The 9,736-nt window shown below is 48.6% G+C and overlaps 1 protein-coding gene across 1 annotated transcript; it reads left to right on the top strand.

The window, feature by feature from the left end:
• The first annotated feature begins 1,302 nt into the window (after positions 1-1,302).
• LOC137519223 (E3 ubiquitin/ISG15 ligase TRIM25-like) lies at positions 1,303-9,494 on the top strand. The gene is made up of 2 exons (XM_068238087.1): positions 1,303-1,401; positions 6,614-9,494. Exons 1-2 carry the CDS (start codon positions 1,314-1,316, stop codon positions 8,200-8,202), a joined length of 1,677 nt encoding a protein of 558 aa, XP_068094188.1. The 5' UTR covers positions 1,303-1,313; the 3' UTR covers positions 8,203-9,494.
• Positions 9,495-9,736: the final 242 nt, after the last annotated feature.

The following is a 9,736-nucleotide window of genomic DNA, read 5'->3' as shown; positions in this document are numbered from 1 at the left end:
GCAGGGCCAGGAGCAACACGCCCCCTCTCAGCGGGCAACGGGGTCCTGGAAGCAGAGCAGCAATGGATCGCTCTGTTGGAGGGGACTCAGGGGAGCCAGCCTTGCAGGGACAGGTAGAGGGGACATGGGTGCCACTGCCAGATATGTGTAGAGCACACATACTGGCTGCTAGGTGCTGCACATTATAGGCTGTCTGTTCCCTAGTTGTGCACAGTGATCACATGGGAAACTTTTGGCTCAGCACAGCTTAGTAACTTTGCAGGCACTGTGATTGAAAGGCAATATGATCCTCTTGCACTGGCTCTAAACTGCTGCACTTCACTTCTGGGAATGCTTTCTTTCACTGTGCGACGTTTCCATTCAAGGTATACAGATGAACATGTAGGTGAAATATATGTAAAGCATATGATTGCAGCATGTGGGTATTGTGTGCTAACAAACATTTCTGCTCTCTGCTCGTCCCTCCTCCCTTCTCTGTCCACTCCCTGCCCTCTGTCCATCTTCTCCCCTTCTCTGTGTGTCCACCCCCCTCAGTGGCGTAGCTAAGGAGCTGTGGGCCCCGATGCAAGTTTTACAATGGGGCCCCCCAAGCACTCTATGCTCAACAAATGATACGGCGCACCAAAACCTGCCAATGGCAACTACAGTGTCAGAGGTGCAAGTAGGTGATCGGGAACAGCTTGTTAATGATTACCACTGTTCAAAGTATCTATAGAAGTGATAATTATAAGCACAGGACCAACAGAGAGCTAATACTGTAGTTTAGGGAGGGCCCTTTGGGGCCCCTCTGGCCCAAGGGCCCCGATGCGGTCGCTACCTCTGCACCCCCTATTGCTACGCCCCTGACCCCCCTCCCCTTCTCCTGTCCTGCTAGTCATTTCACCCCCGAAATGCTTCCTTAGTAAAATGATCCGAGATTCGGATCAAAGATCCGGATCTTTTCAATGATCCGATTCGAATCATCCGGATCATTGAAAAGATCCGAACTTCCCATCTCTATCACAGAGGAGATACATCCAGCAGTAATGCAGACATCACTAGCAGATCATCCTCTCATTCTGCCACAGGATCCTCCTCCTGGGTAGATCGGCCATCGGCAAGCACTGTCTGGCATGACGTCACAGGGGTCATTTGCATGCCGCGCAGCTGCCACTAGAGAACAAGCCGCCTGCTCTGCTTTAATCAGCAGCGGCGGCCATGTTCCCGTAGCCCAGCACTGCCTTCCTAGCTATAGAGAGGAGACCACACCCCTCCGCACTGAGGACACGCCCATCACCCAGTCATGTGACCAGGCCCCTCCTCCCGCGGGATATATGAATGGGATGCTCAGTGTTGCTGTGTGTAGCACGTGTGCTGGAGGAGAGGCCAGTGCTGGGCAGCAGCCAGAGACCATCACCCTGAGTAAGTGCTGGGAGGGGAGAGGTGTGTGTGTGTGTGTGTGTGTGTGTGTGTGTGTGTGTGTGTGTGTGTGTGTGTGTGTGTGTGTGTGTGTGTGTGTGTGTGTGTGTGTGTGTGTGTGTGTGTGTGTGTGTGTGTGTGTGTGTGTGTGTGTGTGTGTGTGTGTGTGTGTGTGTGTGTGTGTGTGTACAGTGCTGTGTGTGTACAGTGCTGTGTGTGCACTGCATGGTGTGTGTCGTGTGCTCTGCATGTGCTGCATGGTGTGTGTGTACAGTGCTGCATGGTGTGTGTGTACAGTGCTGCATGGTGTGTGTGTCTACAGTGCTGCATGGTGTGTGTGTCTACAGTGCTGCATGGTGTGTGTGTCTACAGTGCTGCATGGTGTGTGTGTACAGTGCTGCATGGTGTGTGTCTACAGTGCTGTGTGTGCTGCATGGTGTGTGTACAGTGCTGCATGGTGTGTGTGTACAGTGCTGTGTGCGCTGCATGGTGTTTGTACAGCGCTGTGTGTGTGTGTGCGCTGCATGGTGTGTGTACAGTGCTGTGTGTGTGCGCTGCATGGTGTGTGTGCGCGCGCGCTGCATGGTGTGTGTACAGCGTTGTGTGTGCGCTGCATGGTGTGTGTACAGTGCTGTGTGTGTGTGTGTGTGTGTGTGTGTGTGTGTGTGTGTGTGTGCTTCCAGGGCTGCTTTGCATGCGTACTGCACAGTGTCAGTGTTCTCCCCAGGACCTATTAAGTGGGCGGGCCGCCCGGCTGTTTTGAAACCTCGCCCGGGTGCTCCAAGGCCCGCCCGCATCACACGCTCATGTGCGCTGCCGTCTGCTCGCATACAGCGGGTCTCCCTCTGAATTGCAATCCCTAGTTCCGGCTGCGCTGCCCTCCTGGCGCCTGTAGAGCTGTCATATCTTCAGATCAGCGGCAGCCTCCTTGATGTAGTAGCGCTTGTCCACAGCACCCTGTCCTGCCGCTCTGCTGGAACACTGTGACCCACTTCCTCAGCCCGCTGGTGCCCGGCTTCTGATCGCAGTACGGCTTCACGCTGAGTATCTTCACAGCCATGATCGGCTGCAAGGAGTATACACGTGCTGCAGGCAGCCCAGGGGAGCCACTGGCCAGGCCACTGTACGGACGGGAGGGTGGGTGTACTGAAGGGGACCGGAGGATGTGCTCCCTAGTTCCGGTTGCGCTGCATGCCTGTAGAGTTCTGTCCGATCTTCAGATCGCTGCCGCAGGGATATGGGAGAGAAGCGATGTGCAGTAATGCGCTATATGATGCAGCGCAGCCGGATCTAGGGAGCACATCCTCTGGTCCCCTGCAGTACTCTCACCCACCCTCCCGTCCATACAGTGGCCTGGCCAGTGCCTCCCCTGGGCTGCCTGCAGCACGTGTATTCTCCTCGCAGCCGATCATGGCTGTGAAGACACTCAGCATGAAGCCGTACTGCGATCAGAAGCCGGGCACCAGCGGGCTGAGGAAGTGGGTCACAACGTTCCAGCAGAGCGGCAGGACAGGGTGCTGTGGACAAGCGCTACTACATCAAGGAGGCCATTCAGCTCATCCAAATCGCAGCTGCCAATGGGGTGAGCAGGGGGAGGGGGTGACATTGGGAAATGTTAAAGCATAGCTCCCACCTGTCCCTCTTTGGGAGCCCTGTCCCCCTGTCCCTCTTTCCTCCTCATTTGTCCCTCTTTCAGGACTTTGTCCCTCTTTCTATGTATGTATATATCTATATCTCTATCTATCTATCTATATCTCTCTCCACTAAAAATGTGTTTGTAAATGTTATTCCCATCCTTTAAATTGATATATCACTAATGGTAAAATGTTACTATGAAACATGAGGAACATAGGAAAATGAACCAGGATAAAAAAGACCTGGGTGGTTTGAATTATAAAACATATATTTCTTATCAAATCTTTATGGTATGCATGAATAGGGTTGTGATGGGGGTGTGGCAGGGGCGTGGCTTACGTGTCCCTCTTCCTCATCTCAAAAAGATGGGAGGTATGGTTAAGGGGAGGAAGCGGTGTTAAAGTGCAAGCATCCTGGATCAGGGCAGAGGGGTACCCTATACTGCAGGGTGTAATAATCATAGAATGGTTGTGTATTTATAAATAGAATGGTTGTAGTAATGCTGCAATGTATGTGCTGTAAGAAGGGTGATGGGATGGGATCACTAATAAGCTGTAGGTCGGTGCAATCATATGTAGAGTGTGGCGGGTGCTGTAAGGGGGCATACTGAAGTGCAGTAATATGTGGATTGTGATAGTGGTACAGTATTGTATGAAATGTGTCAGAGTGCAATAACCTAGGTTATAAGGTAATAGTATTGTTTGAGTTGTCTATTGGGAGATAGGTGGAGCTGCAGTAAAGTATTAGGTGAGAGTAATGGGGGTGAAGGGACGCATGGTGATAGGGAGTGCAGTAATGCATGGGATGTGATAGGGGGTGCAGGGATGAATGTGATGTGATAGGGGGTGCAGGAATGCATGGGCCGTGATAGGGGTTGCAGAGGACGTGATAGGGGGTACAGGGATGTCCTATGCTGTAAGCAGAGTTGCCGGCCCCTGCTTTCCCCTGGTTGCAACCCACCCGGCTACTTTTTCATGCCACCCGGCTGGAAAAAAATTCTGGAGAGAACACTGAGTGTGTGTGTGTGTTTACTTCCAGGGCTGCGTTGCGTGTGTGTTGCATTGTTTGTGTTCCCTTCTGTGCCTCAGTGTCCCCTTCTAATTGAGCCAATCCCTGAACTCGGCGAGACTGTGTGGAGCCAGTCACTTAGAGGCAGCCATGACTGACAGGGCTGTGCACCAGTCACCAGCAGTCCTGTCAGGAGCCTCTCTCCGCCGGTTACCATATTCAAACCGCAGCCAGCCCGATGGTGCCCTGGCAGAAGACTGCTGCAGGTATGTGGCTTGTACCATCCGAGGACACGGAGGGACAGAAGGAGACACAGGGACAGGCAGGTATGGCTTGCGATTGGGTATGCGCGTTTGCGTTGCGATTGGGTGTTCGTGATGTGGGGGGCACATATGTTGTATTCGGATCATAAGACACATGGACTTTCCTCCCACTTTTGTGTGTGTGGGGGGGGGGGGGGGGGGGAGGTAAATTGCCTTGTAGACCAAAAAATGAGGTATTAACTTTTAAGGAAAAAGCAGAATTTTGTTTTTCCCCTATGGCTATCATTCATGACAGTGTGTTCAGTAAAAAAAATCTGGGCAGGAAAATACCGCATTCGGTATTTTAGACTTCTGCGTGCAAATTCATAAAAATGTTTACACTTGCGATAGAAGTTCGGTATTTTCCCGAACTAAGGCTTCACCAGAATCTGGCTGAGTTGTTACATTTCTCTGTGCAGAGACAGCAGTACAATAAAAGATGTGCATTTTAAACTGCCTCTGTTTACCCCGAATCTGCGCTGAATCTGTGTAATAGTCTTTCTAAACAATCTATTTAATTGCCACAGCTTAGAAGAACTTCAAGAAATGTTACACATGCAGGCTTTCTGGTGTGAAATATATCTGAAAACAGGTACCCAAGGGGTTAAAAAACACAGCCTGGGGTATTCTGGGAAGCCCTGTTTGTTCTGCTCTCACCACTGCTGCCTGGGAGATCTGTCTCCATTAACTTTGCTCTTATCCGCACGCTTATCACCTCTTCAAAGCAAGCGGTATTCTCCGACCCAATACCGCCTGTTCTAATCTTTATGAATTGTCTTTTAGTGACTTGTTTAGATAGTCACCGCACAAGGCGGTAATTTCCTGCACTGCTCAGTAATGTCAGCTTTTCATGCGGTAACAGCCTTTATGAATTGACACTTTGCTAAGTGCTCAGTAAAGTCAGCTGTTTTCAGCATTACCGCACGTGGGAATGCTTTATGAATGATTGCCATTATCAAGAAGTGACTTGGATTAAGCCCCCAGAGTGTTATCTCCTCACTCCAGTTTATCACCTCTGTAATTTATCCTCACAAGCAGTAGATAGGAAGGGCTGGAGCTACTCATACACTACTCAATTATTGGCAGATCAAACTTAGAGAAAGATTTCTCTCTGATCGAATCTCATCAGAGAGGTATCTGTTGCTTGTGCCTACATTACACGCTGATTTCTGATGTGTTTGTTTATTTTTCTAAGCGTGAAATCTATCAGATATCGGCCCTAAGGTGGCCACACACCATACAATTTTTTTAAATATCTGTTCAATTTAAGAATTGCAATCAATTTTTCTGACTGATTATAACATTTCAAAAATCTGACCAATGTACCACACACGTATGTTCAATTTTTCCCCAATTATGATACAAGTGATTGGAAACTCTGAGAAAATTGCTAGGGTGTGTATATTAATAAATTGACAATCTTACACACACCATACAATCTTTAGAAAGATTGAAGAAAAATATCTGGCATTCCGGATCGATAAAAATCGAAGAAAACGGGAAATTCGATCTGATTTTTCAGTCGAATGAAGAAAAAAAAAAAAAAGCTTTAATTTTTTTCGGGAGATCCGATCGTTTTTATCGAATTGCCGTAAAATCGAATTATTTTATTGTATCGTGTGTGTGGCCATCGTTACACCTCCACCTCTTCTGTCTGCCTGGGTGCCCCCCAGTATTTTCTGTGGATTTGATAGAATTATCTTTCATTAACCACTTCGGGACCAGCACCCTCTGCCCCCTTAAGGACCAGAGGGTGCTGGTCCAGTAAACCGCCGCTTCCCGACGAATCGCCGCTAAAATCCACCGCTCCCGCCGGTCACGCCGCTCTGTCCCCGCCGCAGGCTGCTCTCTCTGCCGTCGCTATGACGGCAGAGCGCTGTGCGCTGGTCAGGAGCCGCTTTTATTGGCTCCTCACCCTGTCACTCCATGTAAGCCAATGGGAACGGCTTACAAGAATGACAGGGCCAGGAGCCAATGAAAACGGCTCCTGCCCGGCTCACAGTGCTCTGCCATCATAGAGGCGGCAGGGCAGCATATTGCGGCGGGGACAGAGCGGCAGGGGCGCATGGTGAATGGGACGTAGAGTTTACGTCCGGTCAGAACGGCAGCGCCCCCTGCCCGCCGTAGATTTATACTGCGGCAGTCCGCAGGTAGTTTAAATAAATGTCCTATTTATCTCAAGATACAAAGAAAATGTTTGTTTTGTCATGGATCGTTGTCACTTTTCTGTTCCTCAGACTTTCACTTTCATTTCTCTCCTCTGCTGTCAGGAATGGCGTCTGCTGATCTGAGGAAGGAGCTGGACTGTTCCATCTGTCTGACCATTTATACAGATCCTGTGACCCTGAGATGTGGACACAACTTCTGCCGGCTCTGTATAGATCAGGTGTTGGCTACACAGGAGGGGGCTGGAGTTTATTCCTGTCCTGACTGCAGAGAAGAGTTTCAGGAACGGCCGGCACTGCAGAGGAACATAACATTGTGTAACATTGTGGAGAGTTTCCGCTCTGCTCAGCCAGATCAGGAAGAGACTGGAGTCTTCTGTACTTACTGTATTCACTCTCCTGTACCGGCTGTTATGTCCTGTCTGCATTGTGAAGCTTCTCTGTGTGACAATCACCTGAGAGTCCACAGCAAGTCACCAGAACACGTCTTGTGTGACCCCACCACTTCCCTGGAGAACAGGAAATGCTCCGTCCATAGAGAACTGTATAGATATTACTGCACTGTGGACTCTGCCTGTATCTGTGTGTCCTGCAGTTTGGCCGGAGGCCACAAGGGTCATAATGTGGAGATGCTGGGTGAGGCCTCTGATAAGAAGAAGCAGAAACTGAAAAATGATCTGCAGGAACTGATCACTAAGACAGAGGAGACTGAGAAGGAAGTCCAGAGTCTGCAGGAAAATGAAAGAAAAGTCCATGAAAAGTCATCTGGTGTAACAGAGAGAGTCACTGTCCTGTTTAGAGACCTCAGGAGACAGCTGGATGACCTGGAGAAGAGCGTCCTGAGAGAGGTCTCCAGGCAGAAGGAGCAGCTTTCTCTGGCATTGGCTGATTTCATTCAGCAGCTGGAAATAAAGAAGGCCGAGCTGTCCAGGAAGATGTGTCACATTGAGGAGCTGTGTAACATGACTGACCCACTGACTGTCTTACAGGAATCACACACAGGTGACTTGTGTGACACTGAGGAGGGGGATAAGGAGGACAGAGGGAGACATGATGGGCGGGATCTGGATGAGGCTCTCATCTCACACACATTATACACAGGGTTATCTGATATAATAGCCGGGGTAACTGGAGGCTGCATCATACAGGAGGCTACAGACATATTACTGGATATAAACACAGCTCATAATGATCTACATATATCAGATGACATGAAAATTGTATCCAGTTCAGATATCAGCCAGAATCGCCCAGGAACATCAGTGAGATTTCAGAAATACCCTCAGGTGATAAGCAGACAGAGTTTCTCCTCAGGGAGACATTACTGGGAAGTGGATGTCAGTAAATCAGATAACTGGTATGTAGGAATGTGTTACCCCAGTATAGACAGGAGAGGAGAGCAGTCAGGAATTGGAGATAATAACAAGACCTGGTGTTTGGACAGGTATAAAAATCAGTGTTATGTGCACCATGACAGTAAGGTGATCCAGTTACCTGACGATGTCTTCAGTAACAGAGTCAGGATATATCTGGATTATGAGGCTGGGTGGCTGTCCTTTTATGATCTGTGTGTCCCGATCAGACTCCTCCACGCCTTCACTGCGGACTTCGCCTCTGGGCCCCTCCGTGCTGTGTTATATGTGGGGGGAGGTTCTATAAAGATATGCGGGGAGAGAAGCAACCAGGAGGTGTGAGATAATGTAATGTAGGGCAGCTAATATACACTTTATTAGTTTATTCAAACGTCTGATGTAAAAACAGCATTCCTAAATAGCAACAAGATTTTTATTATATCTTCAGACAATTTGTTTTATGTTCTTAATAGTGAAGAGAAGGGGAGAGTTTGTCCTGTTTATATTGCTGTCTGTGAGCCAATAGAGAGGATTTCTCACCACTTCCTGTCTCACAGACCTCACAGGAAGTAAGAGCACATTCCCCAGAGGAGGGTGGAAATCCCACCTCAAACAGATATCACTGGAACAAGTGTCCCCATATCCTCCTGTGCAGCGAATTACCTATTCAGTCTTACCATGGCAACAGTACTCCAAACAGAGCACACAGAGTATAGTTGCCATGGTTACACAGAAGAGTAAATCAAGTTGCTGTCGGTGTTTGGAAATTGATAGCCGGCTACAGAGTGAATAATAATATTTGGTAACATTAAATTGCAAAGAGACTTGTGCAGCACTTCTGTATATAACAATTGATACGGCGCACCAAAACCTGCCAATGGCAACTACAGTGTCAGAGGTGCAGGAAGGGGGTGGGGAACAGTTTGTTAATGATTACCACTATTCATAGTATCTATAGAAGTGATTATTATCAGCACAGGACCAATAGCGAGCTAATACTGTAGTTGAGGGAGGGCCCTTCAGGACCCCTCTGGCCCAAGGGCTCCGATGCGGTCGCTACCTCTGCACCCCCTATTGCTATGTCCCTGCTTCCTTCCCCTTGCACAAGCATCAGCTTACCTAGTGCATGCGTTCCAGTGGGTAGCGCACGCAGATCTCGCTCCTTCCTGCTCTCTGTGATTGACTTCTGCTGATGACCCGTTAGCATGACCTGTCATCAGCAGAAGCGCCACGCACAGCGTGGAGGAAGGAGAACAAGACCTGTGCTTCCGCGCCAGTGATTGGCTGATAACAGCAACACACAAAGTCTTTACACATCCATTTTCTATAGAACTTCTGCAGTAAATGTGATGTTATATATTGTAGGAGAAAGTAAATCACTGCCACACATTGGAGGCCTGAGAAGACACAACCTACAGATGTGCAGATTAGATTGTCAGATACGTCTCTCATATAGGACGTCACACGAGTTCAGCCACAGATATTTTATATGCATTTCATAGACTTATATGTTGCAAAAAGTTATCTAGATAAAGTAAAATGCTGCTGCACCAGTTTATAGCTTCTCAGCGACCAACAGCTGCCTGATCACTTCCCCACTCCTCCCGCCCGTGTCTGAGATTTTGTATGTACAGTATAGCGTTATTTTTATAATGGGATGAAGAAAGTATTGTAAAAACAATTGTATTTTTTTGCTAAATAAATACTATTTGCCCTACCAGTTTGTAACCCCTCATCTCCCTCAGTGACTAACAGCTGCCTTCTCACTACATCACTCCTCCCCTTCATACATGAAGCCACACCTCCCTACTAGAGACTGACAACCATGATTAGGCTATCAGGCACCAGTGAGGCGTGGCTTCATCTGACAGAGCAA

The sequence above is a fragment of the Hyperolius riggenbachi genome, chromosome 5, assembly GCF_040937935.1.
Source record: "Hyperolius riggenbachi isolate aHypRig1 chromosome 5, aHypRig1.pri, whole genome shotgun sequence".
NCBI lineage: Eukaryota > Metazoa > Chordata > Amphibia > Anura > Hyperoliidae > Hyperolius > Hyperolius riggenbachi.
The sequence above is the reverse complement of the archived record's forward strand: the minus strand, read 5'-3'. Positions and strand labels throughout refer to the sequence as shown.

Coding starts and splice junctions, on each gene's coding strand:
- LOC137519223 (XM_068238087.1), top strand. CDS start 1,314: ATGAATGGGATGCTCAGTGTTGCTGTGTGTAGCACGTGTGCTGGAGGA. Junction 1,402..6,613: donor GCCAGAGACCATCACCCTGA/GTAAGTGCTGGG, acceptor CTCTGCTGTCAG/GAATGGCGTCTGCTGATCTG.